Here is a 27,976-nt window from a genome sequence, read left to right as displayed (position 1 = left end):
AGAAAGGGGCAGAGTGAAGGAGAGAGAGAGAGAGAGAGAGAGAGAGAGAGAGAGAGAGAGAGAGAGATAAAGTAAGAAAGAGAGTATCTGAGGAAGAGAGTAAGACGGCGTAAAAAACAAGATAAGACACATTTTCTTCTCTAAGGCTTTAGACACTGTAAGTTTAAATTATTTAATAAATGCAAAGACTTACCAGCAACAGTATTGACATTCCCATCAGCTTCAGCTGTTTAGGGCTAATTAGCATGCCACCACTAATATGGTGAACATGGCAAACATTACCAGCTAAATATTGACTAGTTTTGTAGTAAATAGCAACACAAATTCTCAGTCATTAAAGCGAACAGAGAACAGATCAAGACAGCAAGACAAAAAGAGACTTATTTATGTTCCCAAAATTAAAATAACATCTATAGATTCCAAAAATCAATAAAATAGTACTTATTTACTTTTGCATCCTCGTGTTATTGTTACACATTCTGTCACAATCAGTTTTTCGCTCAGCCGTCTCCTACTTGCTGTTGAGAAAGTAAAGAACGAAGGAGAGATAGACTTAGAAGTCAGTGAGGGTGCGACAAAAAGAACGAGAAATAGAAAGGAAAAGACCGAGAGGACAATTAGAGTTCAGCAGAAAGTGACTGGTTAGATCAGTTTCAGGCCACCGTGCACAGCGCTGTGCTAATGTGACGCTGCTGTGACTCGCTGCCCTTGCCACCCATCGCCTGTCTGCACCAACACCAGCGGACATTTACAGTTTCAGGCATGGTGACCTTCATGCTCTCAAACAGCATGTTGAGTCCAGATCTTCAGTTTTCCACTTATTTATTATGTATCCAAATGTGTTAGCTTGTGCTGTTTGCATGAGGCTGATAAATACATAAAATGCTCTTTGCTTCTGGTCACGGTTCCTTCCTGGTCGCAAGTGATGGAAAAAGACAAGCGTGACCTGTGCTTGACATTCCCTGCTCTCATCCTGTTTTATTTTTTACTTCAATGTATGAAAGCCTCTGGCCAGAGCTGCTCTGATTTACTGCAGTACAAACATGTACGTGTGTGTGTGTGTGTGTGTGTGTGTGTGTGTGTGTGTGTGTGTGTGTGTGTGTGTGTGTGTTTAACTATATTCGTGGGGTCCAAAAACCGGGAGTCTAGTATACTTGTGGGGTCCCGACAGCTTTGTGGGGCCAAAATGCTGGACCCCACAACTTTAAAGGGCTGTTTGAGGGTTAATATTTGGTTGTAGGATTAGGGTTAGAATTAGGTTATGATTAGGGTGAGGGTAAGGGTTAAGGTTAGGCATTTAGTTGTGATGGTTAAGGTTAGGGTAAGGGGCTAGGGAATGCATTATGTCAATGACTGGTCCCCACAAAGAAAGTGCCACAAACCTGTGTGTGTGTGTGTGTGTGTGTGTGTGTGTGTGTACATTAACTTTATATATGATTGATACATGATTCTGAATATTTTTGCTCTATAATATCTTGTTGAGTCAAACAGTCTGTGTTTGTGTGTGCGTGAATTTGTGCGTGTGCATTGCTGTAGACATTTCTCTCCTATCAGGCCTAATGCTACATGACAGATGTAGATCAGGCTGCTGGCTATTCAAGGCTACTCTCCTCAACACACACACACACACACACACACACACACACACACACACACACACACACAAAATCCGGGCCTTTATGTGGACTAGCCAGACCTTCCTTCGCAGCGTTGTAGAGATAGGTCTGGCAATGCAAGACTATAACAAGATCAATATAGAGGATGTGTAAAAGATAAAGCATTTCTCTAGTTACTGAATCTTTTAATAATCTGGCGGAGAAGTAAACTGCCATCCAAAGAGTTTTTTGTGGCTGCCACATTTTTTCTCAACTCCCCCTGACTTTTTCTCACATCTAACTTACTTTTCCAAATACAGCTGAAGGGCTTTTGTCGGACTACTACTAGCGCTGATCTGAAAACACTGGTTTTAGTGCTCGGTAATTGGTGAAGAGTTTAAAATTGGAGCTGCCACTGCAAAAGCTTGTTGCCAGAGGTGGTGACTCAGGGTTGAATTCTTAGTCCTCAAACTTTGTGAGAATAAGGATCAGACATAATCATTATTCAGTAACAAAAATACTGCAGAACTACATCTCTGCATCTTAAAAAAATCCTGAATTGTGTGCATGGCCTGAAGAAACATAATTGGGTCTGATTTTAAATGAGCAACATACCATTTAAAGTTATGAGCCAGTTCTGTAAAATCTGTATTATAAAGTCTAACAATAAAGTTGTTCTGCATACTACAAGTGTTGCTGGAGTTTTACAACTACAGACTTTTTCCCTTCTCCATGCAACTGGAAGTAGGTGAAGTTGTGCCAGAAATCCCTACTCTGCTTCTACAGTGCTGTATCACACCACATTAACACTTTGAGGAGGTACACCAGCTCAACAACAATATAATAAGCATCTTAAAAGCACCCAACCCACAGTGGAGTGAACAGGGAAGTGGACACCCATGCCTCCTAATGCCACACTTAGTGGTGAACAACTTGGGCTCAGAGGGAAATGGTCCTAGCTAAACATCCTCAAATGCTCTTCTGAAATGCTGCACGGACCCATCAATGGGCCACTCTTTGTTATTTGAAGCCCTGCTTTCTTTGCTTCACTGTCCGGCTACTCTTGTCCCTTTCTGCTCTTTTCGTCACAGTTAATACCTTGTGTTGTCTTTGCATTCCCTTTCTGTTGTCTCCCTTCTCTCTTTCTCTTCCTCGCTATCTCTCTGTGTGACTGGCTATATAGGTCAGAGTAAAGTGTGTGTGTGTGTGTGTGTGTGTGTGTGTGTGTGTGTGTGTGTGTGTGTGTGTGTGTGTGACTAGACAAAGAAACACTACTGCATTCTGTCACATGTGTGCTGACAACCAGGGGACCCACCGGTACACAGAAATGTACTCCCTCATGGAGTTATGAACATGTGGGTAGGTGTGTGACAAAGAGAAGTGTGAAAATATTTCTCACACATACTGTGATACAGACATGAACAAACCCACAGACACAGTTATCTTTCAGTGATCTCACTATAGCAGCTCATATAAAACACAAACATACAATATATTGCATTAGCGTTCTCCTTATTTAGGGTGGCAGGTGCTCCCCACCTCTGGTGTCCATATTGGTGGTTCTCAACTCTTTGTAAAATATGGCTGGACCCAAATAATAATAAACCCATTTTCTTTTCTAACAACTAACCCTTAACTTACATAATGCAGGCCAAACATATCCAATCAGAAAGCTGGAGGAACCTAAATTAAATTCCTTCAACTTGTCAATGTAGCATTTAATACATGATTTTAAATTTCAGAGATGGACCAAAGGCCTTTGAGGAAACTCTGCAAATGTAGTTGTTCATGACTGATATGAAATATCTCCTTGTCCTTATATCAGACATGATCTGAGGAGCACTTCCCCTCGATTATCTCTGAAAATGTCACCACTGTAACCCAATTCTTAAGGTCATCCTACACTTAGGAGTGATTTTGAGTGTGTGTTCAAGTGTGTGCATGATTGGGTTTGTGTGTGTGTGTGTGTGTGTGTGTGTGTGTTTGTGTGTGTGTATTGAATGAATGTATGCATACAGATATATCTGTGTATGCATAATTGTGTGCATGTAATGCTGTCATACATGTGACATCATGTGTGTGACTTAGCATAAAGTGGCTCACAGTGCTATGGAAACAGTAGGCGCTCCCAACCACTGCTGTATCATCCCTGGCTGGCACATTAGTGTCAGTCTGGCTCAGAACAGTCACAGCATGTTCACCCTGCGTCCGTTGGGCGGAATTAACCTTCCAGTCTGTCAGAGGGGGTTTGTAGAGGGAATCAATAACCCAGCCCACCATTAAATAGAAGCCAACTAAGTGATAATGGCTGGAGAGTTGGAAAACCAAACCAGTGCATTAAGTATAAACTGCTGCAAGCTGTAGCATCAGACTTTCCTATATTCCTTTATTATATTCGGTGAAATTAAGAGATACTGATAAATACGTTAACAGCATTTAATTATGGATACCATGGATCATAAACAGCACATTTGTTTAGCAACTCATTGGGGGTGGCACGTCCCCTCTTTGAGTTGGTTTACTGATGTGATTGCTTGCTTCAACAGCTCAGTCAGTGTTAAACCAATCATAACAAAGCAGTGAATCAGAGAAATAAAACGTTTTCGCGAAGATCTTGTTGGGGTTTTGTAGAGTAATGTGTTGATACCCAGCAAAGTAAGGTAGTTCCAGTTTGATAATGACTCTGAAACATGTATCATATTGGAAATTGTATTGAAATATTTCCAAAGATCAACAATGTCAACAATCCAGTCAGTCAACTGGCACCTCTTGCCATGAGTGAGGGCAGGCTCAGTCCCCATTCACTATGAGTAGATCCAGTCTAATTGATACACAGTTGCTACATCAGTTGAAACAATTGTCACTGAAATTGTTAATAAATGGGCATACATGTGTGCTGGACTGATATCACTTAATCCTCTTTTGGAACAACCTTTTCAACTATTGTTCAAAACAGGAAAATGCCCACTACAGTAGTTAGGATTCCTATTGCTGTGAGATGATTTTCAAAAACAGAACGTTAAGATGCGCACACTACTTTTCATGTCCACATTTTTTTAAATGGATGTTGCCATTCAACAAGGACAAAAACAAGCAGGTATCTAGGTATCTGTTTTGGCAAAAAGACCACAATCATGATCACAAATGTCAAGGTGAAATTGTCAAGTCAAGTGGATTTGTCGTTAATTATTTCAGAATTTAATTATCGCAGAAAATGATCAAAAACAGCATTCTGATCAAGTATAAAACTTGCTCAGTAGAAAACCCATTAGAACACACAGAGACCCCAACTTGCATGTTTGGGTTAAGTTTGGACTTGCCAACGGAAACACTGGGCGTCTGACTGGAATGCTTACATCATGAGAGAGTGCTTGATTTTGTGTGTGTGTGTGTGTGTGTGTGTGTGTGTGTGTGTGTGTGTGTGTGTGTGTGTGTGTGTGTATCTTTCCTGAGGCAGTGACCTTAACCTGGAGCACAAGGGTGACACAGGCTCAGACCAGACAGCGACAGCGATGACCTCATGCATCAAAACATGCACGTGCACACATCTCTCCATGTTCAGCCTTACCTCTGGGGCTATGTAGTCTGGAGTGCCACAGAAGGTGCGTGTGGTCACTCCTTCTGCCATGTTCTCTTTACACATGCCAAAGTCAGCAATCTTAATGTGTCCCTCGGAGTCCAGCATCACATTGTCCAACTTCAGATCCCTGAAGAAGCACACCGGCATTCAAAACATCCTTGAAGATGTTGACTTTTCTTTTAGAATTTGTTTCTGCAGGTGTCAATAATATCACTGCCAATCCTAAATACTTTTAATTCAATTTATTACAAACAAAACCCAGTTGCTACTGCTGGGTGTTTTCAAGAAAGAGCCTATAAAACACTGGTTGTTTAAAAAAAAAAAACTTTCACTATAGGATGACTCTGTACTGCATGATATTTATTGCAGAAAAAAAAGACATTTATTATAGCACTAAATTTCTGATTATTACTTTAAATGCAGCCACACAATTTAAAGAGCAGTGTGCACTGTGTTTATGTTGTATTAACTGTTTAAACTAGTTAATACTCACCTGTAGATGACTCCTTTAATGTGCAGGAAGAAGAGACCAACAGCGATCTCTGCTGCATAGAACCTGCAATAACAACCACACATTTACAAACTTAAAACACAAAAAAACTTAACCTTTATTTGCAGAACACTTATTTATTCGAATTATATCAGATATATCACCCTTATATACATGTACATAAATATACATACTGTATATAACAGTCCCTCCAGAAAAACATCCAAAGTCCACATATTTAATACAGGGGCCGCATTTTTTCAAATACGCCGCACTTTCCCTGCATAAATTGCCGATTTCCGCGCAAATTATGCAGTGCTTGCATGATTTCATAATCCCCGCATTTTCGTTGCAAAAAAGTCACATATATCTTAGCAGAAAGTTGAAAAATGTTGCGTTTACTTCACACAAGAGCAGCCATTTCCCCCTGTTGCCATGGGAACGTTATGAAGTGACGTAATTACGTGACGTGAACATCATCGAAAATCTGCAAACCCCGCGATGAAGCCATGATGAAACCGCAGTTTTTGCAAGTTCCCGCAAATTCATCACATAGAATTGCATAAATATCCCGCATATTCCATCGCACTTTTTAAGAACACGTGCCGCAACAATCACAAAAAAAACTCCTTTTCTGGAAGGACTGATATACATTGCTGCAGTAATAATGCAGCATGCATGTAAGCAGTTTTAATTTTTTACCTTGGTAGCAATATACAAAGATGTTTTAGAAAACTAAAATGATAATCATCTTAAACTAAAATGAAAATGGAAAGTTTATTTGACAGTAGAAATGATTCACTCTACAGTGGGATTACACCAGTTGCTTGTCTTACACTGCCTGAGGTTCCTTGAACTTGCCCACTTGTTGGATATGGTACATGAGGTCTCCCCCATTCACATACTCCATGACAAAGTACAGACGGTCCTGTGGTCATAGAGATAGGAGAGAGGGTTTAGGGGTAGATGGGGCATGGGGTTGGTAGGGAGAGAACAATATGCAACATCATTTTGCACAAACAAACAGCAAAGTTCCACAAAAGCTGTGATTTACACAACATTTCTATTCACTGATGGACCTTTAAATAGAAAGATACGGCTCAGTGTTGCAGCCTCCCCTAACCTTGCTGTCTGGTCATTCCATCGTTCCTGCTACACTTTCCATGACAAGGTGACCTAAAAAGCCCACAACAAAGCGCTTCATGGAAGGAGAAAACACTAAACACAGACATCTGTCAGGAGACATTCTCTTTGTCTTATAGTGCTGGTCCCTTACTGCCAATGACAAGTTTGGCATGACCCTGGTCTTGTAGTGTTTGACAGTCCCTTACTAGCAAAACACACTTCCATCAGGTTTGACAAAGCAGATCTGACTCTGGACTTGTGAAAGCTCCGACCCTCACAGCACTATGATGACAGCCCCCAGAGCAAAATGCACACTGCACCTTCTCTAAATCTCTGTAAACTCTCTCATTCAACTTTTCTGTAGTCTTTAGTCTCGTAGATGTGGTGGTGTTCACTCAATAATGTGTCACAAAAGATCCTTCAGCTAGATTTCATCCGAATGGATGCTGCTCAGCAAAACAGATGCAAAACATAACTTGTGTATTTCAGCTAATTATGCTAAAATGCCAACTGTCAATGTCAATACACCTGACTGGGGATGCTAAAATGTTTTCTCTGTGTGGTGTTTAATAATGAAGCTAAACTTAAATCATGAGCCCAACTTTACACATTTGATGTCCACATGCTGTGGTGCCGTTTAGGGATACATTATTTGTGTGTGTGTGTGTGTGTGTGTGTGTGTGTGTGTGTGTGTGTGTGTGTGTGTGTGTGTGTGTGTTTGTGTGTGCATGCGTGCGTCTTCATGAATATGCTATGAATGATGCCACGCTGCGTCTCTTCCTATATCCTCTATTTTCTCTGTCTGCCTGCTGGTGCTACTGCTCTAATCAGCTGCTATAGTTCAGCTCGACCTCTATGAGAAATCTAATTCCAAATAGATGTTCATTTTGCATTCACAGCAAAACAATGGCTGGGTAGCTTAGATAGTACAGTTAGGGTAGATAGATACCAAGAGGCATTCTGATTAGGTAAAAAGTTGATTTCTTTCACATCTATTACATCGAGACTTAAATGTAATTGAGTGGGGCATGAAAAATTCACATGGCTGCCATTTGTATATCTTCATTGGGTTAAAATGCAATATCTCAAAAGGTCCTTGCATCAAAGTTACCAATTCCTCCCTTTAAGTTGCCTACCATCATAGGCGCCGATACCGTTGGTGCTCCGGAGCTCGAGCACCCACGGAAAATACTGAGCACCCAGTGCCAGACTGCCAGTAGGCTACATTCATTTAAAATTAAACATTGCAGTTGGTGCTAAGTGGAGAGTCTGTCATAGTGTGCCTAGGCTAATAGACAGGTGGAATTGATTCTTAATATCCCACGAAGTTGATCGCGATTACGTGTTCATCTCCAATCCTATCTGTATTTGTGAGGAATGGCGTTGTCCTGAGGTGAAAGATAGGCGTCAATAGGCGTGTGTGTTCGTGTCGGCCGCTGTCCATTTCCTAAGGTTCTGAAATGCAAAAAAATTTTGACTACTTTTTTTTTTTAAAAGGACGTGCGCTCATGAGCACCCACGGAGGAAAACATAAATCGGCGCGTATGCCTACCATCCTTCCAAAACAACATTTTACAATTTCATCAAACCTCTACATTTACTAATTCAACTTGATTTGTCCTAAATGCACCAGATTTTCCCCCAAACTTCCTGTTCCATTTATGTCTGCATTATATCAAAACCCTTGACAGTTTGTATTGTTCCTGCTACCACTACAACAACTACCACTATGACTACTGCTACAGTGAAACTACTATTACTACCAATACTACTCCAGTTGCTGTTAAAGGAGCACTGTACTAATGCCACATATGGAGCTCAGTTTACTAATAATGAGGAGTCATCCTGTAAAAACAGTAGTATAATGTTTTCTGAAGCTCTGGAGGACCTTTGTCAAATGTTAGAAATAACCCTGATGATGTCACTTGGGTTATCTCAGCTTGGGCTTGGAGAATACACATTTCTTAGGGAGGCAGGGAAGGTTGTTGTTTAGACGTTATCAAGTTACACTACATTAAAGGAAATGTAGGATCCAGTGTTTTTGGAGCTTGACCAATTCTAGGGATTAAAAGTCAGGATTTCTCAGCCTTCGCTCCACCATTTTAAAAACTCTCTCGGCCAAGTGCCCCAACTTTATGGAGGTGCAATACTGAATCCCTAGGGTCATTACATGTCTAAATGCCAAATTTGACCTGAGTAATATTTCCATTTCTGGGTAGTTGTAAAAGCAGAGCAGTATGAGATATTTTTCTATGATTTAGTAAACATACATGGCAGAAACTAAGACTGAGTGATTTTGTACACGTGTGTGAGTGTATGAGCGTGCATGACACGCATGATAAGTCTGAATTTGTGTCTGTTTTTATATAAGCAAGCACAATACACTTCTTAAGATCACGTGTGTGTGTGTGTGTGTGTGTGTGTGTGGGCTATGTTAACTATATTTGTGGGGTCCAAAAACCGGGAGTCCAGTATACTTGTGGGGTCCCGACAGCTTTGTGGGGCTAAAATGCTGGACCCCACAACTTTAAAGGGCTGTTTAAGGGTTAAGACTTGGTTTTAGGATTAGGGTTAGAATTAGGTTATGGTTAGGGTAAGGGTAAGGTTAAGGTTAGGCATTTAGTTGTGATGGTTAAGGTTAGGGTAAGGGGCTAGGGAATGCATTATGTCAATGACATGTCCCCACAAATATAGTGCCACAAACCTATGTGTGTGTGTGTGTGTGTGTGTGTGTGTGTGTGTGTGTGTGTGTGTGTGTGTGTGTGTGTGTGTGTGTGGGGGGGGGGATACAGTATGTGCTTTCAGGCTGTGTGGTCTGGTTTTAACATGACTCAAAGTGAATACACATGTGCATGCATGTACACACACTTTTGTATACACACGCACAAATCTCAGCATTCTAATTAGGGTTTGTTTGTTTCCCCTTCTCTTTTTGTTTTTTTAAATTGTACTTTCATACACGTCCTCTACTGCTCTCTACAACACTTTATGACTGAGCTGTTTAGCTAAAAGCCCCTTCATGATTTAATCTGACCTGACCTGGAGTGAATTATCCTGATGCGTGTCCTGGAGCATTTTACCTACCACAGTCTGGAAGCACGAGTGGAGGTGTGTGAGGAAGGGCGGCTTGTCCTGTTGGGCCAGGACTCTCTTCTCCACCATGGTACATTCCACGTCATCGTCTTGGATCACCACATCCTTCTTCAGGATCTTTATTGCAAACAGCTCTTCAGTGGCCTTCATCTCTGCCAGCATGACCTGCACAGGAGGAAGGGAAAGTAGGAGAAGATCACTTCTATGTATAACCTATTTTTTTCTTATTCGTTTAGCTCTTGTGCTGTCTGTTACCAGTGACACTAAGAGCTCCACTTTTATTATTTATTTTTGAGCTGATCACAGCTGCCTCACCTTGCCGAAGCTCCCTTTCCCCAGCACAGCCAGGAAGGAGAAGTCGCTGAGTTTGACATGGTCCAGGCTGTTGTAAGGCAGCTGGCTGGATTGGCTGTCATCTGTCTCAGTGATCACCTTCTTACCTGGGCCGAGCTTGGCTTTCTGCACTCAGGGAACAAAGGGGTGTGTAAGAAATACACATTTTCTAAAGCAACAGCAGCAGCTTTGAGTAACACACACAACATAAAGCTTCACTGTGTTGTTCAGACAAAATGACTAGTTCCTGAATTCCTAAAATGTGGACCTTGTTTTGTTATATGAATAAAATGAATTCATACTGAACCAATGAGAAACTTAAACAAAGCTTATTTAGAAGTGACATGTGATAAACACTAAGAGACCAACACATCCAATTTCCCTGTTTGTTTTTTTAAATTGTTTTACCACTCCAGCCATTATCAAACATAAAAATTTCATATGTTTGAATTTTATTCCTAAAAAAAAGAGGATATTTTACATGAGCTCACACACTCACACTAATTTGCTCACTCACAGCCCCAATACACAGATTGATTGAAGCATAATTCCAAAATTAATGGAGTGAAATGAGACTGTGGTGCCATCATTGAGTAGATCTACACAAAAATGGCTCCATACAAACAGATACAATTTAATAAAGTGTACTGAATTGCAGCAAACAAAAGGATACATTGACATTTCTTTATTTCATTGTCACATTATTGACCAATAAATAGCAAAAGCTGTGACCCAGCCTTCTTAAAATATATACAATATATTAACAAGTAATTCTCATTTAAATATTCTTTTTTAAAACTCAGTACTGGGTGTTCTTGTTGGCTTAAAAGAGGAAAAGTGACAATTATGACAAACTATTACAGTAAGTAAAAGTACCAACAACTTTTTGCAGAGAAAATAAATAGAAGAAATATGTGTCTTTAATGAGGATTAAACAAATTACTGAGGACATGCTTGAAACCTCTTGCATTAAAACATCAATAAATGTATGTTTAGGGGACATTTTTATCTTGTGATTGCATCATTGACATATTTTGAAATTATGCACCTGCATAACTGGAAACAGGCTCAACATTATTTTAACCACTACATCTCTTACATCTAATTGTGTGGTAAAGGCAAAGGCTAAAAAAGCTATTTCAAATGTTGATATCAAACCTCACAACTGCACTGATGATTTCTTCACTAGGAAAGTTGCATGGCTGCTAGAGTAATACTAATAATACCACATGTATGCATGTGTGGTCCAGACAACAATCTCTCATGTTCACCAGTATAGTATTTGCAAAAATGCAAAACAAAACTCTTTTATTCCCTTCCTTCATGCCAAAGTCATGCGTAATCTCCCAGTATGCAAGATGCTCCAAGAAGAAAACTATAGTGCATTATGATGAAAAATACACAACTCCGGGGCAGTCTGAATGCTAAACAACTATCAAATACAATATTGTTTTTCATACTTTTTTTTTTACCTCTCTGCAGACAACCAACACAACAAATATCATCATGTCCAGTATTCACACTCATCCAAGGCCAAACACAGAATCCAAACTCATGCTGATCCTCGACACCAAAGGTGTAATCTACACCCACATGCTACACAGAGTTTAGCTTTAGCAAGGACTATAATGAATTGGTATTAAATCATAAAATGTCCTTACTACTTCCTGGCTATAGAAGATCTTACTCTAAATATGTGGACATAACAGGGAAGTCATAACCCTTTTGTGCACTGTCATCCCGCTGCACCTTCACTAGAAAGTAAACAAATGAAGGTCACTTTAGCATTCACTACACTACATGGTGACAATAATTTATACAAAATATTGTATAAAAGAAATCTCCAATGAAGACCAACATAAGTTGAGTGGAGAAAACCCTTTAAGTGATGAAACTGAAGTGATGCCTAAAATGGGTGTTATCCAACAGGCTAAAATCACAAATTCCTTGATTTATCACAATTTACCTTCGGGAATCACTTAAAGGTACTATGTAGAATTTTGAGAAAATCCTTGTTGTTATTGACAACGGTGGCCGTTGAGTGAACTGCAGTCAGCATTTTATTGCTCACGCTTGCACACATGCGAGCATCCTGGCCATCGGCCAAAACAGTGATGTGACATTGAATGTAGTAACGTGATTGACTGGCATCATGTTTTTAAATACGGTAAGTAAAGTTACACACACACGTTATTATATTGACTAACATTTTGATCCCCAAAACTAAACGAAGGTCCCTCCATTATTTGAATGTCCTGCCAATGTGACCTTAGTTGCCCCCGTCAGTTGCATTCCCATTTGTCCAGACGGCCTTCACTAGATACAACTTTTTTTGTCTGCTTACATGGACTTTGTGTTGAATTTTGTGTTGTGGTGGGTGCTGGTCATTTGTTGACGTTAGCAGACTCAATTTCTTAGCTAACATTAGCTAGTGTTGCACACTGTTGCTGCTGTAGGGGACCTAAGAGAGGCAAGGCACTCTGGAGCGCACATAAACGTCCAATCCTTCATCCTCTCTTCCTCGTCCTTCACATAGAAATCAGTCCACAGGCTGTTATAGGCAACCGAGAAAGTCAGGAAGGTCTCAGTTACATTACAAACATGTAACATGCAACACAAAGCGACTAATATATGTAAATCGCTTTACAAAGTACCTTTAAGCATTTATTGTAAGCCCAATTCAGACTATTTCCCGCAATTCAGAATAAAAAGACATTTAACTTGAGACAACCAATGCTGAGCAGCTTTAGTTTGGTTAATGGCATCTACAAATGTCTGCTCTTAATCTGGGAGAGCAGCAAAGAACGCAAAGCAAAGCAGACCACACCAGATCACAGCACACCTGTAAGCTTTAGCCAATGAAAAGAGCCCGGCCGAGCGGAGCGAGAAGCAGCCTTACTTCCTCCCTCTCAGACAGACCTGATCAGAGTCTTCCACAACTGCTTGGTCCTGAAACCACAGGGAGAAGGGAGCCAAAAGGGCCGACTCACTTAGTAAACTCGAGTATAGGTGTGACCCACAACAGCTGACTCAACCAAGACACTTTTATATGCAGATAGTTAAGGACTGATCCACAGAGTGTAGCTTATACACACAGATACAAAAAGAGTATATGAATGAAGATGCAGTAATCATACTATGACACTAAATAACAATAAAGTTTCTGCAGAGTCAATGTTGGATTTAAATTAGGAATGCATTACATAACTTAGTCAGTGTAACTATAAAAGTCAGTGTTTCTGCTATAAGTAACTTTCATTCAGTATTGGCAGGTCTCGGTTTCAGTTTTTTGTGCCACAGCAATCCCTGGCCTCATAAAAGAATATTCCAATGCAGAAACATGCATCAAAAGAGAAAACTCTGGATCTACTGTATCAATCAATCCTTAACTGAAAGATTATTTTAGATGTTTGTGACAGAAACAGAGAAATAACAAACACATCAATTTAAAGCTCAAACGTACCATAACTGAGTGATCATTTAATTGATCACCCTTACTTGATGAAGTAAAAACCCTGTCTGCTCTCCACCAAGAAAATTGTAAGAAGAGTAGAAAGGAAAAACTAAATTACAAATGCGAGTGAGAATCAGGACAATTTTATGGTAGTGTAGAAATCAAATCTTCAAGGTTGACGAAGAAACAAGGTGACAATTTCGTGGGTGGGAAAGAAATCGTAAGCATTCTGATAAAGGCCTAGTGAATAACACACAGGCCCACAGGTAAAAACAGTTGCTCATTGTTCTGACTACAGGTCTGGCTATGTACGCCACTTCAATGCTGACATCTAGTGGTCATCTGTAGTCCATAATTCCAGAAAGTGTGAAATGTGAGCAGTGTCACAGCTTTGAGCAGTACAGTGTCAGGATTTACTAACAATCCTCTGCCAAACTCTGAGGAACAAGAAGCAGGGAAGACAGAGAATGCACAAAAAAGGCACAGTGACTAAATATCTATTAGGCTTGTACAGTACAAGCATTGATATATTGGAGCAATATAGTTTGCTTTTTAATTGTATTCGTCTTAATTTCTTTTACAGAAAAACCCAACCCACACCCAGAACAAATTGTTAGTAAAATGGATCTATTTGCAGTAGCTCGGAACCACATACAAATGATCAGACATGAGGAGAGGTGAAGAAACATGTCACCACGAGAAGAAGGGAGGAGAGGAGAAGAGAATACAGGAGAGGAGAGGAGAGGAGAGGAGAGGAGAGGAGAGGAGAGGAGAGGAGAGCTTGGTATATTCTCGAGGCCATAGAGTCCCAAAAAAGATAACAATAAAGTTAAGTGGATAAAACATATTAAGATCTGGAGACTAAAAAACTTAAAAACTACCTTTAAAGGTATACTTAAGGGTTAATGCCTGACGAGGCGTCCATTATCAGGAATTAATGGATGACGGGGAGGCCATAACCGTCTGACGCACAGAGGAGATATATATATATATATATATATATATAATATAAAGTTGTTTTTGAGTTCAAGAGAATCAGAGGGAGCATGCCGTATAAAAAAAAAAGTTCTACTGAGAGAATGTACAGTAAGTACAAGCTTGTGTGTGAGGAGGGTGAAGGAGCAGCTGTTGAAACTTTACACACAAAGCACCAACACTGTGACCATGATGCATCATGCATCCCATTTTGGAGTACATATGTACTGAAGGTCTTGTGGACCTGTTACAACGACAACCAATTGCAGACAAGTGATAGGTCAGACTCTTTTTCTGACCTCGATCAACACTCCTATTCTTCACCTCTTTTCTCTGTCTTCATTCACTGTAACATAAACTTGAAGATCCAAAATGACCGTAGCCATGTCATCACTGGCTTCTTTTTCATTCTGTTATTAAGAGGAAAACAAATGTCCCCAACTTTCGTAACTGACAGCTCCTGCTTTGCAAACTAACTCAACAGGTACAGCAATGGAAACGTCTTGTGCTTATGTAACAACAAAAAGGTTTAATTGAAGACATTTGAAGATTTGTTATCATGTATAAATAATTATAAAACGGGTTGCTCAAATCAAACAATCTGATTGGTTTATAGCTGTGATATAATAATATAAAATCACATACACATACAGTAAATATAATACCAAGACTATGATATCTCATTTTTTGCACAATAAGTATCACTCAAAAACAAAAAACTGATAGCTGGTGTCACGGAGGGAAGCCATTCATCTGCACAAGTATCCCTTTAAGTGTATGCTATATCTAGAATATTTTGACTGCTGTACCTTGCCGTCAGACAGATTCCTTTGTCAAATTGCCATTTCTGATGACCATTTTATAAAAGCAATAGCTCACGACAAGCCGTGTTATGTTGTGATTATATCAAAGCTAAGGGGTGTTGATCAGCCCGACGCAAAGCTGAGGGAGCCATTGCTGAAATAAAATCCATATAATTCTGTAAAATATTTCAAGTACAGTGTCAGTGGTGCCAAATTGGATCTTGGAAGTATTGGTTACCATGTCTGTGACCTTTCTAACATTCAGCCTTTCCCTTCTTTCTCCTGTTACCCACAACTCTTCAATATGTGTGGCAGAAATGTCATGAAAAATAACTTTAAAAAGACTCTTCCAGAGACCTTGGCACCCACTGAGAGACAGACAATCAGAGGACCAGAAAGAGAGCTGCTATACTCAGCAGGCCAGACACATCGGTGTAGGAAATTGGATGAAGGAAAAGGCAACAGTGTCTCATCAGTGGCCTCCGCTGAAAAGGATCTTGTACAGTACAGTACATGTGTGAGTGTGTGTATGTGTGTCTGGGTAGAATTTGAGAAGGGAAGGTTTATGATCTACTTATGATTTTAGATACTCTGATACTGTTCATAAAATTCACTTTTTATTTTATTATTGGAAAGGTATTAAGATGTATCACCATCATTGAACTTCATTACTGCTTGATTGAGAAAATATTTTTCTGTAAATCATGTTGGATCTTCATTGAGCAGTGTCTAATTAAGAACAACTTTACATCAATGGGAAGAGAAGAATTGATCATTGGGCAATGATTATAACAAACAATTTTACATAATTTCATTCTCTTAAATGAAAAAAAAAGTCTAAATTTGTCTTGTTAAAACCTCATAAATTACTAAACAACTACAATCTGAGTCTAAGTCTTTAAAATAGAGCAACTACACTGCTTAGAGAGCAGTGAGAGCTAGTTTGTTGTCAAATGAAGGCCAGGTTAAATTCATAACAAAGTCTAAAAAAAAGCACTATGAACATTTTTATAGTATATCCAAGAATAATTATTTCGCACACTGACTGTTTTGGCAAATGAAAATGCAATCTTTAATTTGACAGTTCAGTTAGTTAGTTAGTTTTATTTTATTTCTGTGTCATGCCAAACATTACAAGACACCACTATTTAATAGACATATTCCGGTCTCACAAATAGAAATCATCTGGAGAAATACATGAAAAACACAAATAAACAAATGAAAATAAAATTAAAAAAAACAGTACATACAAACAAATATCTACAGATCATCTCGGTAAAGAGCTTTTTTTTCTCTTCTCCCAGGCTTTCTCAAGATAACTGGCTATTTTATAAATTTCACATGCAAATAGCCATCTCAGTCTTTGAGCATCATCCATATTTACAAAATCAATATCTGTTTTTGTCTTAATAAACAAATCATCACACTGTTAAAAATTAAAAGGACAGTAGAAAACAAAATGGAGCTCATTTTCTATATCATTTAAACATCATATCAGACAGATCCGCCTTTCTTCTTCTATATTAACAAATCGTCCAGTTTCAATAGTCAAAGGTAAAATACCAGATCTCAACTGAGCACATAGAGATCAAATTATATACAACATAATTCTCAGTGCCATATTTAGTTTTTATTATCATAAAGGTTATTATTGGCTTAGTTGTCTTAGTCCAAATATCGTCAGCCAACTGCTCTTTGTCTTTACCAAACACAAATTCTTTAAACAAACCAATATTGAGCTTTTTATTATTAAAAAACGACTCACCAAACCCATCGTTGCAAAACAATGTGCATATATCTTTAGACCAAGAATCAAGAATGTGTTTATCGCTGAGAAATATTTGCCTCGTCAACCTATTTGCATCCATATTGTGTAAACAATTCCATAACTGAGCTATGCATATCTTCCAACGAGCCTCACATGATTGCCATCCCGTGTCTCCGACTATAGTCAATTTTGTTGCATATAATATGCAGAAAATATCTTATGGCACTGTTTTGCACTAATTCACACATAGAGATATGTCTAAGGCCTCTTATCCCCGCAGTATAATCAAGTACACACAAACTTGAAACCGTTTAGAATTTGTTTGGAAACTCATATCATTCAGATTCTTGCTTTTACCAATGAACCTTTACACCTATTCTAAGATTCGTATATTCATCAATATAGAAACCAAGATATTTTTGTGAGTCTGCATAGTTCAGCCTGTGTGATACACTTTTAAATTCGAAGAGGTAGTTGAGGGTTTTCTAAAATTAATTATTTCCGTTTTCTATTAATAAACAGTCTCCATTTATTACACAACTCGTCAATATAGAAGAGCATCTGCTGCATGTTGTCTTTAGATTGTGACAGTAAAACTATGCTATTGACGTACAGAAGAATACTTATCATTTAAATTCCACATCTAAGCCCACAGTTAAAGCTTTCATTTCCTTTGCCAAATTGTTTACGTAAATCGCAAATAGTGTGGGGGGACAAAGCATCACTCTGTTTCACTCCTGATGAGGTTGAAAAACAGCTTGTAATACTATAAATTGGAAAAGGGTAAAAAGAAGAAAAAAATAACAGTCCAATTGAATTTCATGTTTTCAATATAACTAACAAATGATACAAACTCGTGAAAAACTATTTCAAAATAAGATGTGGTATCAAAACATCTTGGCCCTTGCATCAAATAACCAAGTCTTTTTTTTAAAGAAAATGGCTTTGTAGATTAAAAGACAGCTGTCGCAGGAAAACAAGACACATCAAAGGCTGTTGGTGGGCTGCTTTGGTTCAACTCCAGGCTTCAAATCTCTCTGATGGAGGAACAAAATGCTAACAATTGGTGACGAACACACAACTCACATGTTAAATGTTAAAGTGAATTCTTCAAGTACAAAGAGACTATGAGCTGAGGAGGTTTTTGAAAGCTGCAGCTGCTACGGATATGTGACCATTCAATATCATTTCCAAGTTCTAATATACACATGCTTTTTTTTAGAGCTTAGAATGGCTGGACATACTAATACTTATCAATTTATAGTAAATTAAAGAAAAGGTTATCTGGATGGGATTAACAAGGCTATAGAGTGACTCAGGAAAGATTTTGTCAGACTTTAACAGCTGAGAATGATAGGTTGGCTTAGTCACACATCTAGACAGGGCTGTGTCAAATATAGAATTACCACATCATCATCATAATCAACAATGACTCTGGTTTGCTGATATAGATATAAAGACCACCAGAAGAGTCTTATTGATAGCCAATCGCGGATACACTATTAGTGCTAATGTTGTACAGACTCTAGATAAGACATTAAGGTCCAAAATGTAATATGTATTTACTGTAATAAATCCAAAAAATACCCCTATGCGTCATCAGATATTAAGGAAACATGCTAAGTTGAAATACTATCTTTTCTGACAACAATACTAATGCCAGTATTTTCTCCTTTTGAAATTTCCGTTCCGTGATGGTATTTCTGTTTGTGTTTGGGCCTGTGCGTTGTTATCAACTGCCCAGTTTGACAGCCAGGCCGGGTTGCCAGATATAACGTTACCTGTAAAAACGTAAAGCCAGCGGGCTACAGCTGTAACGTTAGTACAGCCATGAAAGCAGCAAACAAACGAACGGGATCAACGGAGATAGATTCTACCCGACCTCAAAAAAATGGCATGTTTCTGACCGCTGCATGACCAGAGACGTAACAAACCCTGGGTAAATACTGGATGTAATGTTTCAATATGCACTCATTAAAGTTAATTTGACTGGCAAAACAGTTAAAGTCCTTCTTTATTATACACAAGTCATAATTTTTAAGAAGTAAAAAGTTTTGGATCAAGTTTTACTTCTTCCAACCATATGTTAAATGAAGAGTCAATGGACATTTACATATTGCAATAATATCATAATCCTACAATGAATCATTGTGAAAACAAAACTTTCTAGATGTTGTGTTGTTACTTTGGCCAGGTCATTATCAAAAAAGCGAATTAGTACATTCATGATTTTGTCCATGTTGACATTAGTTGCTTCATGTACATTTATTAAAAACGTTGCATTGTTTAGCTTTTCATATAGCTAGACGTCTAAACTCTGGGACAAGGCCGTTATGTTTAAGTAACTGCCATGCTGACTCCAAACAGACAACTTTGTCACGGCAGTTTGGGCTTCAGATAGCTTTTACACAGTGACCATCGTTAATGACAAATCGTGTTCCGCTATGAATTTGCACACACGTATTGTTTGTATCACAAACACGGTCGGTCAGTGAAGAAGCAGTCGCAATGCTAGCGGTAGCCGTCCTTGCCGGTAACTATTCCTCTATTCATGCCCAGCGCCATTTGTTTTTAACTCCTTTCTCAACTAAAGCTGTATCTACATGCTCCAAGTTTGATAAACTTTGCCTCCATTTTTTTTTAGCCGCGTTACCACGGAGACCACACCGCACACGCTTTTCGGCAAAGACCCGCCCTACTTTGCATCTGATTGGCTAGAACTCGTTTCATTGGTAGCGCATTGGTAGCGCATCAAAAACAAATCTCATGTGGACTTTTTAATTTAGTTATTTTTCCTTAGTTAGAGCTGCGTTCCTCTCATGTGATTGGTAGGTGAAATCAATTGACTTGAAAATATTAAACTGCATGCAAGTTTGTTTTGTTTTTTTCTCACGGCCGCACGGTGCCGGAATACTTTAAGCCCTGCCAAAAGGACACAGAGTTGGCTAATATCCCCCTGAACAAGTAAGCATTAGCTTCAGGCTAATTTATCACGGCTACAAGGGACGGGCATTTTATGTAATTTCAACATTTGTGTACTCAAATTGAATTATATAGCTAGAGTACCCGAGTTGGTTACCCGCAAAAACAAATTGAGACACAGCCAGTAAAGCGATCCCGACTGGTCCTGGCTAACGCCGCTAACACTAACGTTACCGGAGGACCAGGCAAGCAGGCCACAGCTGTTTAGAACATGTAGCCTGTTCAGCGGCCGTAGCCGACAACGGTGAGTTATTTTAAGCCAAGAGAGGGGGGCTGTAAATTGGTAAGAGAGGACCGTGAGTTTACAGTGTGTTTGTTTGCAAGGTTGTTGTGTTTTTAGCGGTTCCTACCGTAATTCTAAGCCGAAAAGTGTCTGTCAGTTGGGTACAGAGCTCCGCGTGAGCACAGGCTTCTATGACTGTCAATATAGCCAGCATCTAACGTTAACTACTCTGCTGTGCTGTAAAGTAATGTCTGGCTATGTGAGACAAGCGTCTAGCAACATTGTTGTGGATGCTCCTTCAGGGCGCTTTGGAGGAGGGTCTGGCAAAGCAAGACTATGGATGCTGCGGTATCAGCCTGGCAACCTCCGTGAACTTTGAGTCTGGGGAGGAGGGGGCGGGGGAGACGACTCTCTCCAATATTTTGAATTTGTACTGCAGTAACTATTTTAAACACTAGCTGTCAGTATTACATATTGCATCTTTAAGTCAATAATTCAAGACAACAAACAGACAGACAGATCAGATGGCAATGGTGGTTATTTCAGAACAAACCTCACCTCGAATTTCTGCCTGAGTTCCTCATTCCCATCATCCTCCTCTGAGATGGGAACATTGTAGTACTCCCCCTCCTCTTGGCACAATAACTTATACCTTAAAAAAGAGAGACGGGAAGATAGGGAAGATGCAGGAAGAAAGACAGGGAGAATGAGTATGGATTCATACAAAAAAACATTGTGAGATAAGAAACTAAATTTTAGTTTAATTTGTCTTCCACCGACTTTGACCTACTGGGCCTGGATATACTTGGTGGTACACAGTCTCTTTGCCTCTGGGGTATTTGACACCTCACAATTGAAGACGCACATATCGAAACAGACACAAACTCAACTGTCAATTAAAAAAGTGAAAAATGAAAATCTCTTGCTTCTCTGGGACAAACCGACTGTTGCTATGGCTCCAGGTGGCCATCAATCAGTACAGAACAAGTTATTGAAGTTATTGCCCAAAGCAAAGTCCCAATCTTAGTCTACTGTGTGCATCAGACGGTGTTACTGGAAACCTGCAATATAAGCTGCAAAGGAGGTCATCTTCATACACTGTCAATGCTAAACTGTTGATACTTTTGTTTCTTATGCTGTCTCATAGAGCTTATGACCAATTTGACTGTTAGTGCATGCAGGCAGCACCACCAAAGTTATACTGTACAGTAGTATATTATATTATTGTTATATCATTCAATAAACCATCAGTGTTAACTGGCTGAGCTGCATTCAAAATAATTGTAAATGATGCTAGAGAAGCATTTAATAATCAAACTGTTATGAAGCCTTTAAGTGTTCAATATTTAATAGCAGGTAAGTGCGAGTGAGTTTTATACTGTAGCTGCTGGACTTCAAACTGAAAACTACCACACTGTGTCATTTCAAACAATACATGAGGGTGAATAACAACATGGAAGTGAGTGTTACCAGCCACAGACTGGAGCCTTAATGAGCTCTGATACACCGAAGGAAAGGGCCCCCATGAAGTCATTCCTAGTGGTCCGGTCCCAGTCCCACACCTCCACTGACAGCCTGCGGTCTTTATCTGTAGGCTTCAGCTTGCTATATAACACAGAGATGGTACACATGGTGTTTATGTCAAGTTTTTCATTACAATTACATTTCACAATTTAAAACCAAATATGTCATATGATTGTACTTTGTGGTTATATGTTATAATTTGTAGTAATAGTAATAGCAGTGGTAATCTTGTTGTGACAGCACTAGTTAGTACTATTAGAATGATACATTACTTAAAAAGTAAAAAAATTAGTTGTTACGTGTAATTATTACTTTTGAAGTAGTGTTAGCACTAGTAGATTCAAACTGTAAGGCCGGTTACACACTGGATGCATCGCACGAGCGTGGCGTTTCTGTTGCGTCTCAGAAGTGTGGCGGCTGCGTGGATTTTTCTGTGTCCTACACACCAGAAGCGTGTCTGACGCGGTGCTGCTCCTGCTGCTAGGTACAGGGAGGGCTGATCTCGGGACATAGCGCCGACAGATTCAAACTCTGACAAATGGGTAAGTGGGCTGTCTGTTTATAACAACTTTGTTATAAACAGACAGAAAGAGCCTATATAACCTATCTGATGTTGGACCATCACTCAGAACACACACTACGTTGTTACTGTAGCCTATCCTACCTTTTATATATAGGCTTGTTCGACGTATGGGGAGAGAGTTGTTAAACATAAATATATAGCCTACTGATTTGATTAAAGCAAGACAACGTCGGCAATATTGACTGCAAAATATGTTACAGACTATTTCGTTCTGTATGACAGGTGTAATATTCGAAAATAAAATTTTTTATTACATGTATATCTACATTGATGTCAAAACCTAGAGACTTTCAAACATCAAGATGTCATTTATTAATATGCATTCGTGTCTAAATGACATATAAACATATTTTCCTATTCTATTTTGCCTGGAAACGCTTCCAACACGCTCGCGTAAAAAATAGGCGTCGGTTCTATTTCTAGCAGGCACGCGTCTCAGGCGCGGATCGAGCCGCGCGTGAGACGCGCATCTCATGCAGGCAGTGTGTAAGCTCTAACCTGTTAACATGGAAGCCGAAATATAAACGGACACGCCACGCAGCGGACACGCCACGCAGCAGACACGCTCGCGCGACGCATCCAGTGTGTAACCGGCCTAAGAACAGACAGCAAGGTGCAGACCAGTGTAAGTTTCAGTCTATCAACCGATTGAAAGGTTACGATGAAATACTGCATTTGGTAAAGAAATTGTCTCATAAATGTCTGTATCCAATAGGAGAAAATATTGTATTTTGTCAAACACATTTAGAAAAAAACTGACTGCTCGATGGACTGTATATAAAAAAAACGGAAACAACTTCAGCCACCACCCTGATGAAAGGTTGGGTGAAGAAGTCATGATGTATTGGGATAGTTTTTGTACAGTAGTAACGGCAGTAGCTCCAGCATAAGTAGTGATAGAAGTATAGAAATCATTGGTATTATTAATATCGGCATTAGAAGATGTATCAGTATAAACAGCTGATTCAGTTGTTTTAATGTACTGCTGACATTCCCAATATTCAGTACGTGTATGTCCCATTGTAAAATACCAAAAAGGTGTAGTGTAGCCTTTAGTAGGACAGAGGTGACAGGTCATTTACTCACAAATTAAAGGACTCGTTCCATTTCGGGTTGAGGTTGGAACGGATGGTTTTGGTCTTCTGCTTGGTCTCATTTTTGGGGTCTGGTACGAGCTTGAGCTTGACATACGGATCAGACAGGCCATTGGGGTCCATGGGGATCAGGTTTTTGCCTTCACCCACTGATGGGGAAATAAAGAATAGGGAGAAATTATTAATTTGTCTATAAAGACACAGAATAACTACATACATGTATGAACAGTATACGTGACTCTGTAAAAGCATTGTTTTCATTTGCACCACTCGGTCTCTCTAAATGAGGTAAAGCACACTGGTTCTACTTTTTCCCATATTCAGCACACCTCAAAAACCTACTGCACTGCTAGTTACCACACTAATACCACATGGATTAAATTAGCCTAGTTTCAATAGCTAAATTAACACTCTTCATTCAAATTCTGTGTGTTTTCTACAATACAAATCATATAAGTCAGGAAAAAAACAGATCCATTCATCCATCCATCTTCATCCGCTTATCCAGGGTCGGGTCACGGGGCAGCAGCTCCAGCAGGGGACTCCAAACTTCCCTTTCCCGAGCCACATTAACCAGCTCTGACTGGGGGATTCTGAGGCGTTACCTGGCCAGGGTGGAGATATAATCCCTCCACCTAGTCCTGGGTCTTCCCCGAGGCCTCCTCACAGCTGGACATGCCTGGAACACCTCCCTAGGGAGGCACCCAGGGGGCATCCTTACCAGGTGACCAAACCACCTCAACTGGCTCCTTTCGATGCAAAGGGGTAGCGGCTCTACTCCGAGTTCCTCACGGATGACTGAGCTTCTCACCCTATCTCTAAGGGAGACGCCAGCCACCCTCCTGAGGAATTTCCCATTTCGGCCGCTTGTACCCTGGATCTTGTTCTTTCGGTCATGACCCAGCCTTCATGACCATAGGTGAGGGTAGGAACGAAAACTGGTAGACTCCGGTAGACTCCGGTAGTCTCGACCGGTAGATCGAGAGCTTTGCCTTCTGGCTCAGCTCTCTTTTCGTCACAACAGTGCGATAAAGTGAATGTATTCCCCGCCCCCGCTGCGCTGATTCTCCGACCAATCTCCCGCTCCATTGTCCCCTCACTCGGGAAAAAGACACCAAGGTACTTGAACTCCACTTGTCGTTAGGACTCGTTCCCTACCCGGAGTAGGCACTCCATCGGTTTACTGCTGAGAACCATGGCTTCAGATTTAGAGGTACTGATCCTCATCCCAGCCACTTCACACTTGGCGGCGAACCGATCCAGTGAGTGCTGAAGGTCACAGGCCAGTGATGCCATCAGGACCACATCATCTGCAAAAAGCAGCGATGAGATCCCCAGCCCACCGAACTGCAACCCTTCCCCACCCCAACTACGCCTCAATATCCTGTCCATGAATATCACACAAAGACAAAAAATGATGCTTTCTTTTAAGCAACAGGTGAACATCAATAGAATAAATTGTAGGTGTTCAAGATTTAATGGTAAGTCACGGCCTCTGAGGATTGCTTATGGTGCTGAGCCATATAGGAAGCAAATGCAGGAACTTTTATGAGAACAGTGATTCGAAATTGTAGGCTGTGACATGCTTAAGTAGGTGAAGCCTCTCTTTTCATCCTCCTGTATTTAGCTGTTCAGTAAACAAGAGCACACCAGGGACATTAGCACTCCATTAGCCCTGAGCGTTGGAGCACTGCCAGGCCTGAGCTACAGTACAGCGCACACCCACACGCACACACACACACACACACACACGCACACGCACGCACGCACACATCTTTGCCCACACTCAAACATAAACACATTTACACACACATACTGTGTTTGTCTACACACAACATATCCCCAAAGGGACAGTGTGATTGCCTGCCTTGCTTGGCTCAACCTCAGCCCCTGGAGAGCCCAGAAGCCTCTCCACGTGGCCCTGTCAGTCAAACTACAATGGAGGGACCGAGTAGCGGAGATGCTAAATGACCTTTGACCTGGAGAGGACAGCACTAAGCCACTTTGTCAAGACCGCATGAGAGAACAGCTAAACCCAATGTTTTAGCTGGAATGCTCTGAATGAGATACTGTATTTATAGGATTAAGAGGGATAAATGAACAAAATCAATGAGGGATTGTCACCACTGAGTTAACACAGCAACTGTTGAAAAGGTCAAAGAGAACAACATTGAGACACAAAACCAACAAATGATACAATGCTATTTTAGGCTAATTTGAGCCACCGGTAAAACCCTCCATGAGAAAGTGGCTTAATTTTATTCCTACAAATGAAAATAATTATTGCAGTTGCACCAATAGAACCAAATGGTTATTTAATAAGCCAACAGTGCCGTTGTTTGCTTTTGTTATCAGCATACATGGTGGCGGATTCAGGAGTTGAGCAATGTTAGCGAGGTGTGAAGTTTGATGAGCGATGGAGTAAGCTGCTGTAGAGTACACACCATGGATGTATTATAAGACACACACACACACACACAAAATCTGAGAGGAAGAAGAGAGATAGACAGCAGCTTACAGAAGCAACTTGAGGTGTGGGAAGGTATTGAGCGAGCCGGAGCTTGCAACCCTCTGCCTTCTCAGAAATCCAATAGATAAGTGTAAAGCCTGTCTACAGGCACCAAATAAAGACTCACGGTATACTCTATTTGCACTTGAGCGCATTCTTACTGTATATGTATGCACTCTACAACAGAGAGGGGAAGACACACTTTTTTTTGCTGACTTCTTAGATGTTCAGATATAAATTGAACCTTGATGCCTCTCCTTCATTCCCAACTCTTTCCATTTCATCAAAAGAGGTGAAATGGAATATAAATTAATTTACTATGTGAGCTTAATAAGGGCTTTCACATTTTGCTTGTTTTAACTTCTTGATGGAATAGCAAATGGTCCCTACATTTTTTTGTTAATCTCTGATAAACCAGCTGGCTTCTCATAACCCATAACCATAAGTTGTGAATCAGAAGAATTCTTCTTTGTGTCAACTCTCAATACACTGATGGGATGCTGGTGGTTTGTTTTTACCCTGACCGTGTGATATTAATCTACATAGACTATCTTCACATAATGTGTTGTATATATGTTATATTTCCATGTATCATGTACTTTTTGTAATTTCTGTTTCCAATTCTATCTCCTTCAACTTTTAACTCTTGCATTGTAAAGAGCATGTTTTGAATATTTCATACACTGGCCGTATGTATGCAAAGTCACAGTACCCAAATGACATTCATGGAACAGCCTACAAACAGACATACAAAGGGACATTATTCAATGGCTTGTGCTTGTGATGAGTCTGTGGAATACAATCAGTGGTTAAGCTGGATGTAATGTAATTTGTCTCAATAATAAATACCTAATATTTAGTTAATCATCCTGTCCAGGAAGAGTGGACTCTCTTTATCTCCAGTAATTACAAAGGTTAAGTCAAACAATAAAAACTATGACAATTATACAGAATAATCTTGATGATACACTGGACATTTCTGTCATAATATCTATATAAAAGGTATACAAATATGTATAAAATAAAAGATATATACAAAGAAAATACTAAAACTAGAACTAAGATGTCCTTTTTTTAACTACGTCTTTGCCAGTACACCCTGATGGTGTGGATTGCAAAGGGCTGTTTGTAGAGGTTTCCTCTGACCATAATATGTATGTGTGTCTTTATTGACTACAGATAAGAGACCAAGACCACTAAGTTAAGTATCTCTGTTACTGCCAACTGTATTTCCAGTCATGACCAGTGGGCGGCATTCTAGACCATCTAATTTAGCTTGGCTGGCACAGAACCTTTCCTTCTATACAACTGTATGGCACATAAACCAAACAAGATGTGTGTGTAATCCTAATTTCTTTCGGCTGTACCGCAGAGACATAACCTCACAATCCAAGGTATCTTTGGTGCTGACCATTCCTGCTTGAAGGTCAAATTATCTCTGATTTTGTAATTAGTAAGTATAGGTATTTAAGTGCATAATTATTCTATTTATCTGTGTGATTTTGGATATCATAATATGACATAAGTGTTGTCTTTTCCTGATTTTAAAGGCTGCATTACAGTAAAATGATGTAATTCACCAGACTGTTCTCCATATCGCCCAGCCCTATGTGCAAGTGAGTTTAAAAACACATGCATATGCAAAAAGACACACACAAAGACACACACACACACACACACACACACACACACACACACACAGACACACACACACACACACACACAAACACTATAGGACAAAGGAAGCAGGGGTGTGTGTAGGGGCCATAACATGGTTGCTAGGATACATGTCTTTACAACTATCTTGGCTCGCATTTAAACAGCAGTGCAAGTTCAAACAGTACC

At 39.8% G+C, this 27,976-nt stretch overlaps 1 protein-coding gene across 2 annotated transcripts in view; it reads right to left on the bottom strand.

The window, feature by feature from the left end:
* The window catches only part of prkcaa (protein kinase C, alpha, a), a 164,218-nt gene that overhangs the window by 33,211 nt on the left and 103,031 nt on the right, over positions 1 to 27,976 (bottom strand). The window contains exons 6-14 of one of the 2 annotated variants that reach the window (XM_031289500.2): positions 23,615 to 23,771; positions 21,892 to 22,026; positions 20,980 to 21,073; positions 13,136 to 13,165; positions 10,199 to 10,342; positions 9,875 to 10,048; positions 6,502 to 6,593; positions 5,669 to 5,731; positions 5,164 to 5,302 (exon numbers count right to left, since the gene is read on the bottom strand). In XM_031289500.2, the coding sequence (XP_031145360.1) occupies positions 5,164 to 5,302; positions 5,669 to 5,731; positions 6,502 to 6,593; positions 9,875 to 10,048; positions 10,199 to 10,342; positions 13,136 to 13,165; positions 20,980 to 21,073; positions 21,892 to 22,026; positions 23,615 to 23,771 (1,028 nt within the window). The remainder of the gene's footprint in view (positions 1 to 5,163; positions 5,303 to 5,668; positions 5,732 to 6,501; positions 6,594 to 9,874; positions 10,049 to 10,198; positions 10,343 to 13,135; positions 13,166 to 20,979; positions 21,074 to 21,891; positions 22,027 to 23,614; positions 23,772 to 27,976) is intronic. The other variant, XM_031289501.2, reaches the window with a different exon arrangement.

Source organism: Sander lucioperca, chromosome 4, assembly GCF_008315115.2.
Source record: "Sander lucioperca isolate FBNREF2018 chromosome 4, SLUC_FBN_1.2, whole genome shotgun sequence".
Classification (NCBI taxonomy): Eukaryota; Metazoa; Chordata; class Actinopteri; order Perciformes; family Percidae; genus Sander; species Sander lucioperca.
Note: the sequence above shows the minus strand (reverse complement) of the source record. Positions and strands in the feature narration are given on the sequence as shown.